We start from the raw sequence: 23,674 nt of genomic DNA on the forward strand, positions 1-23,674 counted from the left end.
CTGTCCCACGATATCCCCAATTTGAAGGTCAGCCTTTGCCTCTACTACAGATTTCTTTGCTGACCACTTTCTACCAGTTTTTACCACAGGGGCTGCCTCCCTTACACATTTGTCGCGTGACTCTGCTAAAATCATTTCCAGTCTGACCTTGGCACACTTAAACTCCTCGGTTAAAGCAGAGACTGGCAGCTGCAATACTCCTTTACTATAAAGTCCCAATCTGCTGAGGCAGCGTGGAACTCCCAACCATTTCCTGATGTATGAACTTATTAACGCTTCCAGCTTATCCACTGTTGTCAAAGAAACCTTGTACACAGTCAGTGGCCACAGCAACCTTGGCAGTAGACCAAACTGAAAGCACCAGAGTTTTAGTTTGCCTGGTAGAGCACAGCTGTTTATGCTCTTCAACCCTTCCACTGCTTGTCATCTAACTTCTCCCACTCGAACTGTGTCCTTTAGATCCCCATCGTACCATCTCCCAAGACTCTTCACTGGCTTCTCAGAAACTGTTGGTATTGCCTCACCATTAATGAAGAATGTTTTATCAACTACCTTTCCTTTAACTATCGAGATGCTCCTTGATTTAGAGGACTTAAATTGCATTCGTGCCCTTTCGATATTATCTGTTAACTTCCCCAATAACCGATTAGTGCAGGCTACTGTTGTAGTCATGGTTGTCATGTCATCCATGTATGCTCTGATTGGTGGTAGTCACATCCCAGAAGCCAAGCGCTCTCCTCCTACAACCCATCTTGATGCCCTAATGATTACTTCCATTGCCATGGTAAAAGCCAGTGGAGAAATGGTGGATCCTGCCATTATTCCAACCTTTAAGCATTCCCATGCGGTGCTGAATTTTGGAGTTGAGAAACTAAATTGCAAATCTCCAAAATAGGCTTTCACTAAATTTGTTATTGACATTGGTACTCTAAAAAAATCAAATGCTGCCCAAAGAAGCTCATGTGGCACTGAACCATATGCATTAGCCAAATCCAGGAATGTCACATGGAGCTCCTTCCTCTCCTTATTAGCTGATTGGATTCGTTGCCAGATAACATTGATGTGTTCTAAGCAACCTGAGAACCCTGGAATGCCCGCTTTTTGAACTGAAGTGTCAATGAAGCCATTCTTTAATAGGTAGGTTGACTATCTCTGCGCAATAATGCTGAAGAAAATCTTACCTTCGACGTTTAATAGTGAAATAGGACGAAACTGACTGGTGCTTGTAGCATCTTTTTCTTTAGGTATAAAGACTCCACCTGCTCTGCGCCATGCTCTAGGTACAACTTGCTTTTCCCATGCCACATTTATCAATTTCCATAGAATTCGTAGAACTCCTGAAGCACTCTTGTACACTCTGTACGGAACTCCATTAGGCCCTGGAGATGATGAAGCCCTTGCCTTTCTCACAACCTGCTCTATCTCTTTCCACTTAGGTGCACAGACCTCCATTTGGTATTCTGGTGGATTGATAGGTGGGATATCTGATGGAATTGACATAGGCTCATGCCTTTTTGCATCTGCATGCGTTTCCTCCAAATATCTCTCTAGCTCACCCCTAGATGCTTTTAAAGTGCCATACTTCTCACTGGTGAATAACTTCTTTACGAATTTGAATGGGTCTTAATAGAAATTAGCCCTCGCACGCTCCTTTTTGTAGCGTTTCCGTAGGCGCTCAGCTCTGCGTAATGTTGCAAGCTTATCTTTTATGGCCCTTTGTAAGAGATTGAGTCCCTCCTTCTGACTTTGTTCTGCTTTTTTCCATTGCTTCCTCAGCTGTCTCCTTTCTCTAACTAACCCTTCAATTTTCTGCTGCCGTCTAGATACAGCAGGAGTAGTTTGTACTTTTTCCTTCCTTTTTTCCACACCAAACCTCTCACTTCCATATGCGTAAATGATGTCCCCAAATTTATCCAGCTACTTTTCAACTGTACCAGTTAATCTTTCCAATGCAAAGCATAGATCTGTGTTTAGCGTGTCCCATGCAGTTTTCTCACAAGCTCTTGGCCATCTAACTCCAGGCCGATGCCCGTTGGCCTATTCATAGGCCTATGCCCGTTGAGGTTCTTTTCTCTCTTATGTATCAATTTAATACATCCTTGCAGAATAAAAGTATTAATTTCTTTAAAAAAAAGCTTACCAAACTTTTGATCACTAGTGTATTTTTTTAATACATTTTCCAGCCCATTTCTTCATGTTGCTATTACAGACAAACAGTAGGCGTTTGTCATCATTTGTCAAAGTCATCGTTTACTTTCTATTTAAACATTTGTCAACCTAACTCAGGTTAACTAGTGTTTAGGTGCCTCACTTTTAATGAGGGTGGTTTAAAATGGTTATCCAGTCTGTATAATAAGAGCTATGATTTATATATCTTACACATACACTTACATGTAGGCCGGCTAGGACTAAATTAGCTTCAGGCTCAGTCTTGGACAAGCATTCATTATAAGCCATAAGTCATAGGCTACATTGTTATGTTGGCCAAAAGGCCTGTCAGTGAGAATACAATCAGTTGCCAAATTGCAGATCAAATCAGATTTTTAGGCTGTAACGTTTGTATCGTTTAGTTTCTGATGCAAACATGTAATTGTGATGACCCCCATGTACGAAGTTTGAGCACATGTACAAACGCTAACACCTACATGTGTGGGATCAAAGCCACTTCTCATGTGCAGAACGGCAGACTTTACCTTCCCTGTCATTCTTGAATATTCTGAGACTATAAAGGGCTGTGTTGGTGGTACCGGCATTTGGATTCTATAAAAAACTATGGGCAGGCAGAGTAGTGAAGAGGCTGAGATAGTGGGGGAAGGGAAAATCAAGTCTGAGCCTGGGCCAATGAGTTTTCATAACAAAAGCAGAGGGAGAACAGCTCCAGGGAAAACAAGAGAACCACAGACCAGCGAAAGCTCATATTTCTTCACCTCGAAGAGACCACAGTCCCCTCCACAGTTTACTCCCAAGTGCCAACTGGACTGTTCACACAAATACTTACACAAACACTCTTTATTAATTTCCACCCACCCCACGGCCCAACACAAATAAACGGCTTCACTGCCGATATAGCAAGATGATGAGACTCTTGCTCGTCCTATCGTAGTGAGGAACGGCCCCCAATGCAAACCTAGAGCGATCAGAAGTTTAGTGATTCAAAAAGAACCCATGGGAAAGCCTGAACTTTCGGGTAAATCATATAGCTAGTCAGCATGGTTTCAGAAAGTTTGTTCCTTTTATACTTCTAAGATCAAATGAACATCCCTAAAAGTATACTCTTGTAGGGTTGCCATTACACCATAAAAATGTCTTATAATACTATACCAGCTGAAGTGTCACGATACAAAGTAGTATTGCGCCGCCATGCAAATCTACAAAATGAACCAAACTTTCATATACATAGATGTAAATGACAGACCAGATTTTCCATTGAATGCTTCATTAATGAGAATGAATAACTGGCTATTGTTACCAATCAAATGAAATCAGTGTAAACAAAACTAATCTAAGCAAAGAAGCTGCATGGAGTGACATTCAGCATCCCATGATAAACAGCAGCGCGAACAAAGTGCAACTTTATCTCATTGCAAAATGAACTGAAGCATCGGGAAACACTCAATAAGGCGCTAATTCTACACAGCATTTAGCAACAGCACTGAAAAACAAAAAACTTTGTCGTCAATGTTTTTCCAGGCATGCGTGCTCAAATGAACTTTTAAATAGTGTACCTGCCACACATACAATATTCCTTACTGTACTATCATTGATGATACTACCGTTTAAAAAACACAATAGCGTCGCCAGTATTTTGAAGCTTTAGTATTTCAATATTACCGTAGTACCGGTATACCGTGCAACCCTATACTTTTGGTCAAGTTCAACAGTTGAAATCCTCAGGCAACAGCCAGCAGAGAGAGCAGAGTGAAGGGAGCAAACACTAAACTGTTATTAGGATTAGCTCATCCTCCTGAGGGCCCTATAACCCTGTGACGACAAAGGAATAAGTGGACCTTGAGCTGTGTAAAAACTAGAACTCTGTAAAAAAATAAAAAATAAATAACAATTAATCTAGTTCTAACAACACATATGGATTATCTGTTTTGCAAAGAAAACGAAGCATTAAATAGACATTCAGAGTGACAACATCAGCTAAACAGGGTTTGTTGCCTGTCTCATTCTCTCTGTATGCACCCGTAAATGAAAATTCTGATGTTTATCACACTTCCTTAATTTTCTAGTACTGGTACTTAAAGAATGGCAGTTATAATAAAAGCAATATTTACTTATTTGCATCGGCGTGTGTGACGGAGCGATTGACAGTTTGCATGCAGCGCTCTGCAAAAAATGAGAAGTCTCTTATCCTCACCCAGGCTGCATATGTTGGCAAAGTTGACTAAAAAGAGGAATAAAAAAATCATCTTTTGGAATTTGATCTTAATGCCTTAATTTAAAAAATGAGGAAACATCCAACCTTTAAGGACACCAATTTTCTTTGTGAATGTATAATGCATTGTAATATAAATAAATAAATGTACTTCCTTAAAATACAGGTTGCTGGCATGATTTGCATTGAGTGATGATCTTATGGAAAGTGCCCCATGCCAATCTCTAAGTATGGTGAAGGGTTTGTGATGACGTGGGGCTATTTTAATTCCAAAGGCCATGGGAACTTTATCAAGATGTATAGTATCCTGGATCCATGAAATAACTGGCCTTTAAAAATAAAAATCTGCCTGCCTCTATGGGAATTTAACATAGGGGTGTCCTGACTTACGCAACCTGTATTTTAAGGAAGAACATTTATTTATTTATGATACATTATTCATTTACAAAGAAAATTTGTGTCATTAAAGGTTGGATTTTTCCTCATTTTTTAAATAAAGGCATTAAGATCACTTTCCAAAAGATGATTTTGTATTCCTCTTTTTAGTCAACTTTAGCATGGGTGTGTTCACTTATACTAGGCACTGTATATATATATCATGACTTTTTTTCAGGATTTTCTGATAAATAGAAAGACCAAAAGAACAGCATTTAATTGGAAAAAATAAAAAACATCTTTTGTAAGGAATGTCTTCACTGTTACTTTTGGTCAAATTGATTAATTTCTTTCAAACTGACCCCATCTTTCAATGACACTGAAACCCTATAGGAAATGGGCTTGTGTCTGTAAGCACACACATTTAATAAATATCCCTATGCAAACCACAGGATGCTGCACACAGGTTATCTACACAAGCTGCATGAACAAGCAGCAAGACACAAGCAGCCTACTACAGGTGATGAAAAAAGCCCTCCTATTACTGTATAGCTGTACAATCTGTATTGTATAAAGTTCATACTTAAATAAAGGTGACTTGACCTGTAAAAATTCACAAGAACTTTGTAATGACATGGCTTTTTTCTATTATTTTACTTTGTTCCTTGACGTTCATTTATGATGTTAGGTTTTTTTTGCGCAAAAAATGCAAATATATGTGGAAAAGTTATTATTTTCGACCCTCATTCTAACCCTCTCTCTAAAATGATTGGTTATTAAGGGGAGGCTCCTTTAAGGCTTGTCAGCAAATGGCCACTGTTATGATTGCTAAAGTCACTGCATAGAAAATAATGAAATGATCACTGTTGCATGCGAGTAAGTGTTTTGAAAATATTAACCGTTTAAAACCATAATTTACAGACAAAGCATTAACAAATAGGCTACTTATGGTTTGCAATGGTGCTGTCAATAAAGTTTACTGCTTCAACTTTCAACAACATTTTCTTTGCAAACTCCCAAATACACTGTGCCTCATTTACAAAACAAGCTGCAATCAAATGCTCTGAACAAACATCTAATCCTTCGGAGTCCGGCCCGATCTGGGAAGCCATTAAAAATGAACCATCCACTTATTTATGATGCTGGCATCCTTCCGAAGTCCGTACAGAGACTCAAACAAGCTGTTTAAACAAGACTTGTCAAAGCAAATGTTCTTTTATTCTCCAATTTGTCCTGTTGTCAGCAGAGTCCAGCACAATGGGTTACATCAGAAATGGAACAGGCAATTGTATACTGTAGACAGCTTGAGTGATTATAATGGGTTCTATTTGCTTTTGACATGAGGCCCGTTAAGTGACTGAACGCCAATGGCCTTGTTTGTTGATGTCATCATGCTTTACTGGCAGTCATATGCAAATGTATAATTTGCCTGTGTGACGTCACAGGTCCCACATCTAAACAAACTGTTTTTTGAAGCTTGGTTACATAAATGTTTTTTTATAAACTTTGAACCCTAAATAATGTTGTTTCAATGGTAAAAATATCCTTATATGTCCAAAAATTACATTTCTCATGTCAGAACCCTTTTAGATTTTATTAGCATTTCCAAGAATAGAAATCACAATTTTTAAGTTTCCTGCTATTTTCATGGCTTTACATGACCCAGGAAACCCTGCAGGTTGCTTTCCAGCTGTTCAAGTTAGAAAGCTTCAGCACACATTTATTATAACTGGATGGAAAATAAGTGACCATCGCAGACTTCAGAATTTCACTTTTAAAAAGAAAAACTGCATACAGGTTTAGAACAACATGAGGGCGAGTAAATGACGACTGATCATCTCTTTAGGCCCTCAGATAATTCCAGCACCTGGGTTTTTCCTGCATAGACAATTATGAGGCGGCCACCTCCGTCAAATTTCGGGCCACCTCCGCCTCTCGACAAAACTCAAGTCAGGGAATCACATGATTAGATACCTCTTTTCCACCGACACGGTTCCGCTGCGGGTTCACGGCCTGTGTCCATTCTCAAACCGCTCTGCGCATTTCGACGGCATCAGAAAAAGCATTTAAACTTGCTGGTCTCGAACGGAGCAAGGTTAATTTCTGTGAAACCGCACTAGCCGCTGCCCCTCCCCCTTTTCAACATCTCCTGTCAGTCATCACCACCACCACAGACGCACGCAAGTCAAGAAGCACCTTCCTTCCGCAGCATCGAAGTGCCTTCACTTGTCACAGCCAGGTACCGATAGTGTTTTTCTTAAGCTTTGGCTTTGTTGTGAAATTAAAACACTTAGTTACTTAAAATATATCCATAGAGCCAGCCTGACTTAGGCAATAGTCCAACATTTTTCTGGCGTTTTTATAAAATAAGCTATCACAAGTAACTTAGCAGGCACGTAATTTACTACTGTTTTGTAATTTCATGGCTTACTAATTTACGTTGCATAGTAGTTGTTGTTTTTTTGCGCTTTATTTACATTCAAGTGATATACAAGGCTTTTCAGATGTTACCAGCTCAGTAACATCTGACAGGACAGGAAAGTTAGTTTTTCTGAGGTGAGGAAATTTATTTCGAAATAAGTTACGAAAATAACGTTAGAATAATGACACTGACATATGGTAAATGGACTGCATTTATATAGCGCTTTCACAGACCCAATGGCCACCAAAGCGCTTTACATATATGCCTCTCATTCACCCATTCACTCACTCATTCATACACCGACGGCGGTGTCAGCCATGCAAGGCGCCACTCAGCTCGTCGGGAGCAGCTGGGGTTAGGTGTATTGCTCATGGACACCTCGACACTTGGTCAGGTGGAACCGGGGATAGAACCACCAACCTTTCGGTTTGTAGACAACCTACATGAACCACTGAGCCACTGTCGCCCCATAGCGCCCACATAGCCTGACAACATCTCATCTGACAGCAGATACTGAATCAGGTACAAAGTGTTTTTTCTGAGGCACTGACTCAGAGTGATGGGGAGTCACGTTAGCCTCTGAACTGTAAATAAAATAAAATTATCTGATTATTAAAATACCAAAAAAAAACAAAAAAAACATGCTTGTAAAAAGTGTTTTTTTTTTCAGCCAGTTGAAGGCGCGGTATACTTTCATGTGTACACATGATCTGGATTTTTTTTTACCACCTAATTTTGAGCCAGAAAACGTTCCATAATGACATGCGGAGTGCACCAGATTAATGCATTTATCTTTAAAATGTTCAAAATTTTCTACGTGGGGGGGCATGCCCCCGGACCCCCCTACTGTTACGATTTTACCACCTCCGCCTCATTTTCAGCCAGGAAAAACTCTGCAGCACTACTTACAAAAACATCAAAGCAAGACAATAATAGGCTCTGTTCTATGGTCTGATCTCCTTGCAAAGAATTGAGAACAGTCGGAATAGTAGGCTATACTTCCTCACAGAAAAAGGTGCATATTATAAAACAGCTGCTTGAATCAACAATGAGGTTACTGATTTAGCTTATTTCGTTTTAATGTGTGTGGTTATCACAAGCCTTGACTCAGTTATGACAAAGACAATCTAAAGGAAGCACTTCTCTGAAAGGATGTCATTTTGGTAACTGTGTGAAGCAAGCTTCCGATCTGCATAACCCACAAATGCATTGATGCTCAATAACATTAAAATAAATGTAATTATAATAATTGATAACGAATTATAGAATTCTTGATAATAAACTACCTCCCCGTCCCCAGTAATTACAGAAACAATAGAAGAAAAGGGATTTTTAATTTGTTTTAAAACCAACAGGAAGTGGTGTAAATTGTGAACCTTTTGTTTTGAGCGATAGCCTAAACATTGTGATGCAGGTGTCCATTGCAATTGTCAAAGCTAGAATTAAAATTTCACAGTAACTATTTATATTAAAAGTATTACAACAAGTTTACGTTTTACCATTAAATCCTTAAACAACTCAACATTGGATTACATTTGATGAGTTATTTCAGAGGGTGAACCTTGAAAGCAAATAAAACATTCTTGATTTCAATCAGCAATGAAAAGGGAAAAAAATCTATTTCTTTATAAGATTTCTGGTTTAAGATTTCACACACTTAAAATGTAACTTACAGCTTAAATCTACTTTAATAAAAATAAAAAATAGCCTAACGATAATGCTTATCGTCCTGTTTTGCTCCATGCAAAATTACTATTTATTATTGCCAACTAAATTATCAAGGTACAATGTGCTATTGCCAAATAAAGCTTTTGTGAAGGAAACTTATACTACACAGTACACAAGGGCCCATGTTATCTGTTTGGGAAAACCTTAAAAATACCCAACAACTACTTTTGACAGTATTTTGTCTAAGTCACAGTCAGTTTAGAACTCTCCATAAGTAACACTACAGTTTAACAACAAACAGCTGACCTATCACTAGCAATCCATATCGTGATTACAGGTGGGGCAAACAATAACATCAAAATGAACAACAATAACAATGACAGAAAGCACAATTAAAATGTCTTCATGTCTTGTCCCAATGCAGCACACCTCAAACCTAAGACGTCACTCTTATAAGTACCGGCTAAACATACACGAACTTCCTACTAAAACATACAGAAACTAAAAGTAACAGGCCAGGGTCGATGGTTGCGTCTCAAAATCTGGTGTTCTGTAAACACACCGAGCATTTCTGGACGTCACAGACGCAACACAGATGTTTACACGTTTCTATGATGCCCACAATTCAGTCTCGATTGTCAGCTATCTATGCTATGAGACTGAGCAATAATTCTGTTTTTATAAATGCAGCGGGTTAACAGAAGTCTAACTGTCAAAGTACCGAATCTCCAGCCTGTTAGCAGCGTACGCACCACCCACATGCTGCTTCACACTTACGACCGACTCCTCTGACGGCCCATGGATTATTTTACACCTCATTTAAACGTTAAAAGAACAATTAGCCGTAATAATAATAAATCAAATCAGATTAAAGGGTGGTAATTTCACATCAGCAGACAGACAGCTGTGCGGGTTAGCTGGCAGCTAACATTACGTTAGCTGGATCCATCACAACAATAACACTGTTCCTTTAACCGGGCTCAAAACTGCTCATAAAGCGCTTTTTAAATCAAATACGGAACGACGCCTCGTACAAAAGTCAATCACAGGAACATGTCTGACGGAAAGCATCGCCGAACAGGTCTTTTATAAAGGCTTAATTGACAGTAATTTGTGGGTTACACTTTACCTTCAATTCCGCACTCTCCGCCATCTTGTTTCTCTGGCGCAAGCGTGATCTGAGCCTTGGCACGTGACCAGAGCGTGTGTTTGTTCAAATGCTGAGGAATCCCTCTGTAGTTTAAAAATTAGCGCGAGGATTACGCGATTTCATGCTGCTTGAATGTAATACATGGCATCACACATCAGCGACAAGATCTCCTGGAACGAAACGCACTCGCTTGATTGATTTATCAATCAATACAATTCGTAAATGTGTTTATTGATTAAACAAAATGGTATATCATAACATTTCCCAGAAAATCTGTCAGCTGAAGAGTCATTTACAAGAATCGGTTCTTTCAAACAACTTGTTTCAATAAACAAGAGTAAACAAATCAGATTATGGCACGCGTTTTTACATTTGTAATTACGTGCACTCTGGCATTCCACCGTGTTATATTACATGCCGTAAGCTTTTTTATTTAGTGTTGTAATTGCATGTCGTGTCTAAGTTGTTGCAGCCATGATTCACCTTGCAATGTAGAGCCCAAATATAAACATTTACATTAAACGATGCTTAAATCTTTTACACCTTTTGGCTGTGTTTAATTTTAAAAAATCGTATGTCGTAAATCAAGACGTAGGCATAATATAGACAAGAAAGTTATTCGTAACGGTTCTGCTATTGGCTATTTTATACCTGTTATCCCATTTCATCCCATTACTTTTCATTGTCAATTGTGCGAATTTGTAAACAGGCTCAACTGACTGAGTTATTCGATGAAAAGATCCGACAGATGAACTATTTGCTCACCAAAATTGTTACAGTGTAATTATATATTTAAATAGTCAGTAATATTAACAACATAGGGTTAGAGTTTGGTTTAGGGTCAGCTGCTTGTAATTAAGCATACTTTACATGTACATGTAGGCTAACATATGTAACTAGGACACTGTAAAATAAAGTGTTACAAATATTTGTTTCAGTGTGTAATATGAACAAAACTAGGCACTTATTACAAATAGGCTATGAAAAAGGTGTCCACTAGATGGCAGACTCGCACCTTTTTTGCAACTCCGTCTCTTTTAGTGGACGATTTCTTTCTTTTTTTCTTTCTTTCATTCTTGTAGTAAATTGCAGAATATTTGGGATGACATTTTTTATTTCACGTCGTTTCTTTTCAAAGTTTATCATTATTATATAGTTTTACTTTGTTTTTGTTTTTTTATTGTGTATTTGTTTATTTTAAATACAGTCATATGATTATTGGGCACCTAATACTTCCGCTTATCTGTGCTGGATAATTGCAACAACAACAAAAAATGTACTGATAAACCACTAAATATGGAAATAGGTTATTTTTTGGGGGAACACAGCTGGGTTCAATAGACTTCCAGATGCAGAAGTCTACAAAATTGGCTTGAGAAATGTGAACTGACTTGAACACTATCATAATAGTAGGCATAACTGTTCAAATCAATTTATGTGACCTATCAACATCCTGATGGGTTAAAAATAGTAAGGTGAAACCTTTAATATTGAATACAACTGACTATAAAATAGTAGTAATTATGAAGGCAGAACATTTATTTTGACCATTACTAAATAACTTGAGCTGATACTTGGGGCCGCCACATATCTTGAAGTAGGCTACATGTTTTATGGAAGTTGATGGGCTAAGAGAAAAGAATCAAACAGCATCTTATCTCCAAGGTTGTTTTCAGACCCGTCACAAACCAGCTGAACCAAAACATAGAGATACAAATTTTTGCCTCTTGTTAAATTTAATTCATTAAAATAAGCAAAAGTAACACGATTGTTTAATATTTTGTCACAACTTAATTTAATTGTGTTCAATCAACCTAATATATTTAAAACTGAAGTTTACTTAATTAATTTGTGTGAAAACGACATGAATTCTTTTTGTTGACAACTAACTTGGCAGTGGATCTGTAGCTCCCAGCATTCTTTGCAAGGGACTGCATTAGGAGGGTAAATTTAGGGATTAAAATGTTATTTTATGTGTTTTTCAGTAAATGGAAAGATGTTGTTAGTTGATGTTAGTATTTAATGTTCAGTTATGTTAGAAACTTAGAGGACTTTATGTAATGTTTTTTAATTTTGTGGTTACCATTATGCAGAAGAGTGACGACTTTGTTTAGGGTGTGCGAACTCAGTATACACTCTATATGCATTAAACCTCGCTGGCAGACCTGCATAAGTCACATCTAATATTATTATGTAAAAAATTGTTCTAATTAAATTGAATGTTAGTGGCTACTATCATTGGATGTAACTGTAGAGTCAAACTAGATAAAACTATAATGTTGGTGTTAAGGCAGGAAAAAAATTAAATCTGGGTAACTTGACAAAAAAAATTATCTAGTGGGAATGACACAATTATTTTAGTTGTCTTGACCAAATTAATTTAAGTTCATACAGCAAGATTACAACAAGTCATTTCAAACAAATTCGATTTTGTTGGATAAATATAATTCAATTTCGTGGAAAAGCTTTCCTTAATTTAATTAAGTTGGTTCAACAGATTATTTTTTTGAGTGCAGTTGGCCTTAGACACACAGTGATGCACACTCACAAACACTGCTTAACAAAAAACATAAAATGATGAGAACTAAAAAATATTTCTATTCTAAAAGTAGTAATAATTTTGAATGTATACAAATCAAATCCAGGTCATCCGGGTACTTTTTGCATAGCCTAGTTTTTCGCATACTATATAGTAGGTATAATGTATGAGTATTGAAATTGCCTCGATACCTACCGAAAAATAAAACCCAACAAAAAGCATGAAGAAATGCAAAAGTTGATTAACTATTGATTATATGATAATTTTTGTAAGTAAATGTATTCAACTCAAAGTCTTCCTGTAGCTCAATAGCATGGAGCTTGCAACAACAAGGTCATGGTTTTAATGGATAGCAAGAACTGATTAATATATATATATATATCCTAAACTTAGGCAATGTTAAATGTAAACATCACCAACACTCAAAATTGAGGGATTTTTGTTGCTATTACTCAAAAACCCACAAGAAAAGTTTCTAATTTTAAAGCAGAACTAACACTTAGGCTACTTTAAAAAAAGCATGAGTTGTGAAAACTAATTGCAGCAGTATTTTTAAAGTGAATAAACCAAAATGAAGGAGAATAAAAGGGAGAGAATCTTAAATCCACCCAATGAGTATGTACAAAATATGTAGTAAATTATAGAAATTCAGAAAAGCATGATGATATTAGTCCAGTTTGAGTTTCCTCAAAACCCTAGATTTCAGAATATAGTTTATAAACAATGATCAAAACTGTCATAATGATAAATATTAAGGAATATTCAAACTAAGATTTTGATATCATTATCATGTTGTTCTTTATGACTCATATGCAAATGTAGCTCATTGTTATGGAAATAGATGAAATAAAGACAAACTCAAACAAGATCATTTAATCCACATTTCAGGGCTGCCAATTTAAAGTGCTTTACATCAATAATATACAAATATGCAGATGATAATAAACAACCGACATGGACTTGGAATAAATAATATATACAAAAACATTAATTATTGTTGCATCTAATTTAACAAAATGTCCTAACAGATCACTAACAAAAAAAAAAGGTATCACAGGATACATAACAAATATATGCATTGCACATAGCCACTTATTACCAATGATTTCTACAGCTGATGATATGTTTAAGTGGGATGACTTTTTTTTTTTGAATAATGCAATTTTCTAGAACTTTATATAAATTATACAGTACATACAGTGACTCTGAAAACACTCCTTTGCAAATGAAAATGACTTCATTACAGTGTATAGGCTAAAATACTACAATACACACTTGCTTATTCCAGGTCTAAAGGTTGACAGTGTTTTGCAGAGGAAGAAAAGTAACGTTTTATTTGACACAGCAGTATTTCGAAAGAACGTGTATGTCTTGAATAGGTGGTCCATCAAGGTGGTAGAAGAGGAGACTTGAAGGTGCAGGTCCCAGTGCAGTGACGGGGAGTCAGCATCTTACACGAGAAATGGTGTAGTGCGTCGTGAGCTTCTGGGAAAAAAGTGAATGAATCGTTTAAAATAAAAGCGGCGTACCATTATGTGTTTGTGTGTATAGAAAGGAACTCATGTGTTCTATAGGACAATAGATGCTACAATTCAGTACGGCAGAAATCTGAAATCATATATAAAAGGTCTACAAATGAACAAGAGTTATCAAGGTGGCACTTCTGAATATGGTCACGCTGTGCTTTCCTAGGATACTTCCTTTAGTCTCAACGCTAATATTTGCTTGGCTTTGCCTGAATCGGTTACCTTTTAACTTCTGCTGAATTGCATACCGTGTCTTTCTCTCACGGTCCAACTCGCTGAACAAAGTGTCTGCGCAGGAGACACAAAGGATATTCTCAGGTGTGGATTTTCCCCCTCTCATCTAAACTGGTTCAGTTTTATGCGCGGCCTTTTCTGGCATCCAAAGCTGACACAAACCACCAGTTCCCTGTCTACGCAACTCCCTTACGCAGCAAGGAAAAACTGCAGAAACGTCCTGCTTATAGCTTATAAAAAGACTGAACAAACTCTTGTGAGCTTCAAAAAGGACCACAGAAGGTGATCAGGTCTGATGGAAACAGTTTCATTAAATACAGGACAAAAGCTGTCGTGTGAAGTCGAACGCTTACCTCGAACAATCTGGAGTTGCTGCACCATTTCCTCTCTGTAGGAAAGCTCTCTTTTCATTTGGTCTTGAAAACTGTCTAAGAAGAAAATGTGACCCAAATTAAATATCAAAATGCATTTCGCTATGTATACACAAAATAAAAAAAATATACAGTGCTTTTGTCTGATTTACCCTGCATTTGATTTATTTATGATTTATATGTGTGCATATTTATGTGTGAAGCTCTTTTATGTATTTTATTTCTTTAAAAAAATACACAAAAATATACTTTTTGCAATATGTTTTAAAATTCTGTATGACATCTTTTGGGGTAATAACATTTAATAGCATTTTCCACTGCGTTTGAATCAATGTCATTCTAAACTTGATACTTTTGTCATTCTAAAGTATTTTGTTTCTGTTGCAGTATTTTCAGCGTTTTCTGTACCATTCGTTCTTAATTTTTTAAAAGATGCTCAGTTTGTGCTGATGAAAAGCCACCCAACAGCAAGAACTATTCCCAAGCATTACATTCAACCAACTGACCACAAAATCTTTTCAATGTCATGAATTTTGGCAGAATTTTCAGTGTAATGCAGAACTCTTCTTACTGAGCTTTGATGGACTCTTTGATGCATCTCTTGATAGACTCCCTACACATGACAAAATGATTCGTTAACTGGGAGGTTTTTAATATAGTTATAGCTATTTAATTTCAAATGGACAACTAATCAGCATTTTAAAGGTAATTCGTAATTAAAAAATAATTATATTCAAATATATAGTATTTTTTTATTGGTCACAAAGTTGCACTGTATAGGCTACAATAAGGTTCCATAAGTTGAGATTAGTTAATGCATTAACTAACAATGAGCAAGACATTTGTTAAAGTGTTTATTAATCATTAGTCCATTATCATTAATGTTATTAAACATTAGATAATAAAAATACAACGGCTCATTGTTAGTTCTCATTAGCTCAGGTCTATATTAAATAATATAAACAGATACTACCTTTGATTGTAATAATGTTGAAATTAACATTATATACAAATTCTTTAAAATTCATGTTAACTAATGCAGTTAACTAATGATAACACATGTAAAGTGTTACCTTCAATTTATTATTACTTATATTGTAGCTAATTGTAGCTTATTTGACTAACTTGTAAGTTGGTAAAATAAATAAATGAATAAATCTGTTTAGAACATTACTGTAAATGAACACTAGAGAATTAGTCAATGATCTGATCTTATTTTTGATAGCCTTGTATATGTTTAGGAAAGAATACATAAGAAATAGAATTAACATAAAACAGCCTACCTTTTAGATTCTGGAATTCCCGTTCCAACTTTTTTCTAAGCTCGACTTGTTCCACAAGTTGTTTCTGCAATTCCTCTGTTAAAATAAATAAAAGAAGCAGCTTATTCAAATGTTTCAAAATGACTCAAAATATTATTATTACAATAATAAAACCCATGCTCTATCATGGAAACAATAATTTCCAGAAACAACAAATTAAGGTTATATTTTGTGCCATAATTTTCTACATGATGTCATGATTTTCTCATCAGTTCTGCTAAATGTGTTGACTAGTGGTAATGTTCAGTCGTGTATTGTTTTGTTTCCTTACCTTTGGCCATGTTCTCTATGTTTTTCTCAATCAAGGAGCCCCTGCTGCCAGTGTCATTGCGCATTGCTTCCTCGTCTGAACACACAACATATACAGAATGAAGAAAATCAATAGACTGGTGTTGAATATCAGGATGTCCAGTAAACGGTACGCACCATCATTTGGTTCCTTTAGGCGCTCCTCGTTGACATTGGTTTGATCCTGTTGAGTTTTGGGTTCAGCCTCCTCCACTGTAGATGAAGGTTCTTCTTCGTGCACGTCTTTAACTATAAGTAAATATATTTATAAAACAAATGCCTTACTTTTTGTTTTTAAAAAAGGAAGAAAGAAAAGTAAAAATCCACATGAATTAAAATAGGCCTACCACTCTGTTCGCGTTGATAAGAGGTCGTTGAACCAAAATAAGATGTGCTCATTTGATGCACGTGCTCGTCCCTTTCACGCGCATAGACCTGTAAAATTGAGCAGACAATTATTCGCAATTTTTCACATTTTCTTTTTGAATGTGATTAGCACAATCCGAGTGGAACGTTGCTATTTTGATATGATCACATTTTGAACGAACTAAGATTACGAAGAGCCATTACTTACAACAAATTACCAGAATTCATTATAACGTTTTAAAAGCATCGCGACAATTTGGATGTATTCACCTTGTTCACAAATTCGATTACATTAACAATAATTACCCGAATAATGTAAATTAAATTCAAATGAAAATACACTTTATAAAATTAGAAATAAATCGAAAAGATTTACTGAAGAGAAAAAGAAAAATTAGCCTATTAAAATTAGATGAGTGTTTTTTAGATTAGTGTTTTTTAAAGACCTTTTTACTATAACTGCCAATTTTATCCTTTGTCTTATTATGTTTTTATCTTAAAAACAACAGGGAATAATTATAAATGTCTATAGCCTAACGAATAGCCTATAATCATGAATAAATTCCTAAAAACAAGCTGTTTAGTAGGCCACTTTGCTATTTAAATTAATTAGAGAATTTAAATAATTAAAAAAAAAAAAAAAATTAGTAGGAATTATGCGCGGTCCTGTAGTAGGGTAGCCTATTTAGTTACTCACTTCAAAGCGCGTCGTGTGTTTATTGCCGTTGCTCTCCAAATCAGACGGCCGTGTTTCACTTGAATTTGTCGAGTGTAGATCACTTATAGTGTGGATCTGGCTATTCTCTTGGTCTTGACCTTTAACCCCGTCACTCTGCGCTTCGGCCGAACTGTGGGGAGTCCGCCGGTCATCCACAGACAGCTGCACACACTCCTCATCCTCGTGCGCTTTATGTGACTCCACATCCACATCCGGATCGTCCACGCTGTCCACGTCCGGAGACACCGACCTATAACTAGAACTTTCACTCAAGAAATCTGGTGACATATAGCCGGATCGAGGACCAGAATACGGACCCCTATTGCCGTAAAGTTTCGCGATGCTCTCAACGTCTTTAACAACAGGCCTGAAAGCAGATATGTAGCTTATTTTTCTGGTGGAGGCTGGCATTCCTTCTATAGACCTGCTCTCATCCCCAGATTTATCCTCCTCGTTCCGGGTAGACTGAGTGCTGGAACACCGTTCATTATCAAGTAAACTGTCTTTAGGGGTGCTCGTGCTTCGGTCACTTTGCTCTGACGCGTCTAGATCACCATGTCTGGTACATAACACGTCAGAAGGAGGTTTAGGTTGGGCATGGTGGTATGTTGGCATGGCCAAGCTGCCTGTCGTAGGCCAAAACATCGGAAAGGAGGGATATGCACTGTCCTTAGCGCTCGGCCAGAACACACCTGACAGGTTTGTCTTGTTTGGCTCACCCATCACAACACCGTCATCCTTCTTTTGACACAATCCAAAAGCCGGGAAACCGTATGGATGTGGAAAGAGCGGTGGTGGAATTTTCTGCAACATCCCAAAACTCTTGCTGGGCACCGGAATAACAGGGTAACTGCGGATGCTGCTCGGCATGGCCACGTTCCCCCTGTCATCCTCACATCGGACAGTTTTGTGGGGCACCTCAGACGGTTCCCCCTGGGTCTGACCTCCCGCTCGTTGTGTACTAAGCGAGGACGAACTTTCAGACCCACCGATTGGCAGCGTCCTCTTGCGGCTGCCACCGTTAAACATGGCTTTGACATCTTCCCAGGCATGGGCCACGTCATCTGGTGAGTTTTTATCGCTCAGTTTTAAGTGTCTTCTCCACGAGTTGAAATTTGCTGCGTCGGGTTGCGTGTATTTGGACTCCGGCGTGCGATGAGAGTGAAATATGAACTTGTTTGGAGAGAAATACATGTTGCAGAACGAACACTTAATGCACTTCGCTCTCGAGCTATTGTATCTGGCTGGGATGAAATTGCCCCTGCTGCCCCACGCGCATTCGTGCGACACGTCAAAAGCGAAGTTTTCTGGTAATTTCGGCGGGCTGTGGGCGCCCAGGAACGACTTGCAGAGCCTCTCGGCCTCTCTCTTTGTAATCATCCCGCAGCGTCTCGAGGAAATGGGCATTGCCCCCGCGCGCCTGAGAATCTCCAGCTGGACCGGGGTGCACTGCACACATGTGATGCCCAGGGCCACGCGCCGGTTGTGGATTTCGTTATAGCTGTAGTGCTTCAGAAGGGTGTTGGATATTTGGGCTAGGCAAAGTCTCTCTTGACCGTCTATGACTAGTGAAACGATCGGTATTCCGTATAAAGAGGTCTCACTGACTTGGTTCGGCTTGAGTGTTGGACCAGAGTAAGACTGCAAGTCTTGTTTGGAGTTCGGCGAACAGCTGGAGTCTCTTCCAGCCGGCAGCTGATTTGGGATAGATTCCATTCCTGGAAATCTGCGAAGAGGGACAAAAAGAATATTTTAGGGACACTATTAAAGGGTATAGCCTATTACAAACGGGGGAAAATAAAACAACAACGATGTGGGCCTATTATTGTCTTTATTTCACAGAATTCTGTAGCGATCAAAAATATAGGCAAATAGTAATAATAATAATGAGAAGGAGAGAAAAATAAGATTGTCTCATGCTGAAAATTCAAAAGACTGCTTTATGCTTCGATGGCCGCCAGGTTTAATTAATCAATATGAAAATAATTTATCCGTCTTCGAATGAGATACCGAGATTATCGTTTTAAGAGTATTAAATTTGATGTCCTTTTATTGCATCGAAATTCTGGATTTTTTAAAATTTATTTATGTTTTTTTAGTTTGTTTAGTTTACTTTTTGTGTGCAATAGCCTACAATAGACCGTTTTGAAAATCCAAAAAAAGTGTACTGTCAACACCAGAAGGAAATCCTTTGAGCTTTGTCAGAGCTTAACAAAGGTGTAAGAAGCTTTAAGCCACTTTTATTGTAATTATACTAAAATATGAGCTTTACGTCTTGGATCTGTTCTTAAGACCAAGTGAACTAGCCTATAATTAAAACAGGCTCCTTGTTTGCATTCTAACCTGTTTTTTCATTTACAATTTCAGTTAGGCTACATTTAAAAATGCGCCTTTTTTAACAAATTGACAAATACATTTGATTTTATATGTCTATATTGCAAAGAGGCTAGCCTATATATTTCAATAGACTTTACATATGTATATAGCCTGTTTTATTATCCTACGCATGCAGTTCACTTATAGTGTTCAATACACAAAGCAGTAGCCTATTATCAAGTAGCCTACGCTTTTGGATAAAATTGGATAAAGACACAGACAGCGCAGTTCTTCGCGGTTACTTCCGCCTCTGAACAATTAAATAAACAACAATTTACATTGCAAACATGGACAAATCTCACCTTTTTTTCCAGAAGAACGCGAAGTGCCTTTTATATGTGAATGAAAATGCGTATTCGAAAATGCGTCTTGGAGTCCTTTGAATAAATGCGCTGTCCTCTATAGAGCGTTCTGGTAATCAGACGCCTTGGAATCCCGCCGAGCTGATATAAAATGTCCACGAACGCTTGTTTTTTTGTTTTCTTTCAGGCCTATTAGAGCGCGTGGACTTGCATCGTACTCGGCTCTCCCGCGACTACTGTAGAGGTGCGCGCGGAGGGTGACCACATGCTAGTGCGGACCTCAACGACACAACCACTGAAGACATTCGACAGCGCTCAAGTGACAGCTAAACTAATGGCGAGGCACTCCCACTTAGCGCCAGCATATTTACATTAACTATTTGCCTTCGGGACCAATGGGGACGACAGTCAGTGCTGTCACTGAGGCCTGGAGACGTTTAAAGTTCACCACGTGATCTTTTAACACATGAAAGTGATTGCTTGTCTGCCAGTGTGCGCGGGGGCGTGCGTGGCATTTAGGAAGAATTAGTCAATCCTATACTCGTCTAAATGCTGTATGTAGGTTACGAAAAGGTTTGTTTAATGTGAAATATCAGTGTCCGTGGGAATTTCTATGATACGTTCAGAGAAAACGGGTAGCCATGTGTTGTTGTAGTAGGCTAGGTTTTTTTATAATAAAACATTTTCTCACATGTATATTTCGGTAAATATTTTTGCTGCCGCATGATTATTTTTAAATCGCACCAAAACCTGATAGGTTACATAAAAATAAAAATAAAAGAAAGAAAAGAACACAACAAAATGAAGCAAGTGTCAGCTGATGAAGTATCATGCTGAAACCGTTTACAAAACAAAAAGGCAGAAAGGAATCACTGACACACACACACACACACACACACACAAACACACACACACACACACACACACACACACACACACACACATACACACAAACACACACACACACACACACACACACACACACACACACACACACACACACACACACACACACACACACACACACACACACACACACACACACACACTCGTGGTGTGTTTTCATGTTTTATATTTCGCATTTTTACCTTTTTTTAAAATCTCGTAGTATGATTTGTAAGCTGTATTTCTCTTGGGGACCAAAAAATCAAAATAAAAATCCCACAAGGATTTCGGATATTGCCATCTTTGTGGACATTACCAGATCTCTCATACACACACACGCACACAGGAAGTTCTAGATTAAATAAATCATTTATTTTGTGCATAATTCATGATTTAGGCTACTTTGTTATGAAATGGAACGTTTTATGGGAATTATATGAAAAAGAATAAAGTAAAAGAGTGCATAAACAAAAACGAAAAAGGGGATGGCCTCCAGCCATTTCATCTATATTCAGTGTCTTTAAAAAAAATAAACTATACTACTGTTATTGAAACTGCATGGTGCCGGGGGACTTATAGGCTAAGCAATGATTGTCTCCGGGGGCTATTTGGATCGGTGTGGGTTAGGGGTGTGCTGTTGCCCGCATATGTTTAAGTTCCCACGGGTTAGTTTAACTTGTAGGAGCAATCATTCTTATGAAGACAAAGCGCAATTTACAACGTTACGCTTTAAAGCCAGTTCAAAATCCGTGTCTGCATTAAATATTTCAGATATAACGCAAAATCAAGTGGATTAGGCTATAGCTTATGCAGAAGCCATAATTAATAGGATAGCCTACTACTAATAAAACATGATCACAATAAGATAAACCCTAATAAACTCTTAAATTGCGACTGCAAAATTAAAATCGGGGTCCCCCAGTTACTTTATAAATGCTTGGCACAAATGATTGTCAGTCAAATGAAACCAAGGCTATCTTATTTTTAATGCTTTTAAAGCTATTCCACGATTAAAGTGAAGACTGAATTGTATATATTTCCAACTTGTAACCTCGCTAAGTTGAACTGTTCATGATAGTCTCTCCAGAACTCTTGTGATGTGAAAACGAGCGCTAGCTTTCTGCAATATTGATAGCGGAGGGAGGTCCTGGGGAGGGAGTTTGGAGTAATGCGACCCAGCCCAGTGCTATTGACTTTCACAGGCAAGAGACTTTCTTTCTCGCCAACAATAATTACCATTTTGGACTGTAATTATTCACTTCTTTTAAATTATTCAGGGACCAAGCTGAATGCCATATTGTTATCTATCCATTATTTCTTTTACTCACCCATCATGGTTAAATTCAGGGCAGGTACGGGAATCCGACACCTCACACGATATTTAATTTAGCCCTTTTGTTAATCCTTAAGAAATTGGAGACCACATTCTACAAAGAACACTTCATATGTCAGACTTATATCTTGTTATATAGGCCTACTGATAAATATTTATTTTTAAAACTGCTAAAAATTCAAAGTTAATTGCAATTAAATTAATAATAATAAAACAAAATAAATCAACAACAATATATTGATTAAATTAATAGCCTATTAGTTATTATTATTATTTCAAATAGAAAATAACTGAGAAGTTCTTATAGGTTATTGAATGTCATTAACCAGATTTAATCGGTTAATGGAAGGAAAATAGTTTATTACAGTTTCTCTATTTAGCATTTCAATAGGCCTATAAAAGTTGCAGTCGGTTTTAACGACAGGCGAGCACTGTTAGATTAATAGAGCATTAAACAGACAAATTCGTGTCCTTCCAAAATAGCTATTTAGACTAAGATTTGCCTGGAATTACTAAAAGTCGAAGACGATAGGCATCAAGAATATCAATAACGTATGCATTCATAAAAGTCAAAGAATTAAAAACCCTTAGGGTAAATATCAATCAAAAAATATTCAGGCCGTTTAAACTTAAATTGTTCAAATTTATAATTTTTTCTTTTCTCAAAATATGAGAAGGCTAATGCAACAAAAAAAAGAACAAAAAAAAGAAAGAAAAAAAGTAAAAGATAATAAGCCCGAAAAAGCCAAACGCAATATTTCGAGCTTAATTACTATTGGATTGCACGTGCTGGCATATCGACAGATTAGAACAAGAACACGGAGCAACCGTGTTGAGTTGCTGTATAAAGCGGCAGGGAGTTTCCAGTGACCCCTATTCATTCCTGTTAGACAGCTCGTTTGGACAAGTTAATGATCTTTGAAATAAAAAGTGGACAAAATAAAACTTTCTTTAAAAGTTACATACCAAAACATATAAAATAACCATTAAATAAAAGTCGCCTCAGAAGGGAGCTTGGTAGTAAACACTATTTCTACAAGGTATCAGCATAAAACCATGACCCCACTAAATTTAATTTTAGGGACAAATCAATCCTCTTCTCCTGTATCGATCGCCACACTTGGGCTGCGTTTCAACGCCTTTTTGTTTCACTTCGAAATAGCATTTCGATTAGATCCTTTATTAAGAGCGGATTGCTCCAAAAGGATCGGTGTGGCCAGAAAATTAAATGGTGACATTTTAATTACTGGACATTGTTAAAGGCGGACAGTAATAGTTGTGCACGAGGACGCTGTCAACCCAGGTGGACTGAAAAGTGAAGGCTGTGCTTGTGCAAAACAGACCGCACAATACAAACGAGAAAACGCGCTACAGCTGCACTACAAATGAGCGAATGAAAAGGCTGTGTGCCTGTGAAT

General features: G+C 37.5%; 2 protein-coding genes across 7 annotated transcripts in view; both read right to left on the reverse strand.

The window, feature by feature from the left end:
- pias1b (protein inhibitor of activated STAT, 1b) overlaps positions 1 to 10,069 on the reverse strand; it is a 31,125-nt gene extending 21,056 nt beyond the window's left edge. For 2 of the 3 annotated variants that reach the window (XM_077248913.1, XM_077248915.1), the window contains exon 1: positions 9,976 to 10,021. In XM_077248913.1, the coding sequence (XP_077105028.1) occupies positions 9,976 to 9,999 (24 nt within the window). In that variant the 5' untranslated portion in view covers positions 10,000 to 10,021. Of the gene's footprint in view, positions 1 to 9,975 lie in introns of all 3 variants that reach the window. The other variant, XM_077248914.1, reaches the window with a different exon arrangement.
- A 3,324-nt stretch (positions 10,070 to 13,393) lies between these two features.
- skor1b (SKI family transcriptional corepressor 1b) lies at positions 13,394 to 20,412 on the reverse strand. Of its 4 annotated transcripts, none has more exons than XM_077248921.1 (9): positions 20,039 to 20,355; positions 17,340 to 19,086; positions 16,624 to 16,711; positions 16,415 to 16,525; positions 16,260 to 16,334; positions 15,950 to 16,024; positions 15,238 to 15,279; positions 14,649 to 14,723; positions 13,394 to 14,017 (listed from the first exon to the last, which is right to left on the reverse strand). In XM_077248921.1, the coding sequence occupies exons 2-9, from the start codon at positions 19,074 to 19,076 to the stop codon at positions 13,923 to 13,925; spliced, it is 2,298 nt and encodes a 765-aa protein (XP_077105036.1). In that variant the 5' UTR covers positions 19,077 to 19,086; positions 20,039 to 20,355; the 3' UTR covers positions 13,394 to 13,922. The 4 variants fall into 4 exon arrangements, with proteins under 4 accessions (XP_077105036.1, XP_077105035.1, XP_077105037.1 ...); XM_077248920.1 differs by having other exon boundaries at positions 13,394 to 14,020; positions 20,039 to 20,334; XM_077248922.1 differs by lacking the exon at positions 15,238 to 15,279 and having other exon boundaries at positions 13,394 to 14,020; positions 20,039 to 20,412.
- Positions 20,413 to 23,674: the final 3,262 nt, after the last annotated feature.

The sequence above is a fragment of the Siphateles boraxobius genome, unplaced genomic scaffold (genome assembly GCF_051911475.1).
Source record: "Siphateles boraxobius isolate OS27281-9 unplaced genomic scaffold, OSU_SipBor_1 31, whole genome shotgun sequence".
Classification (NCBI taxonomy): Eukaryota; Metazoa; Chordata; class Actinopteri; order Cypriniformes; family Leuciscidae; genus Siphateles; species Siphateles boraxobius.

What these genes read in the sequence shown, in the direction of transcription:
- skor1b (XM_077248920.1), bottom strand. Translation starts at nt 19,076, where the DNA reads ATGGAATCTATCCCAAATCAGCTGCCGGCTGGAAGAGACTCCAGCTGT. An exon ending in AACACACGACGCGCTTTGAA is followed by an intron (nt 16,712 to 17,339) that starts GTGAGTAACTAA and finishes TCAATTTTACAG; the next exon opens with GTCTATGCGCGTGAAAGGGA. An exon ending in GGAATTCCAGAATCTAAAAG is followed by an intron (nt 15,280 to 15,949) that starts GTAGGCTGTTTT and finishes TGTCATGTGTAG; the next exon opens with GGAGTCTATCAAGAGATGCA.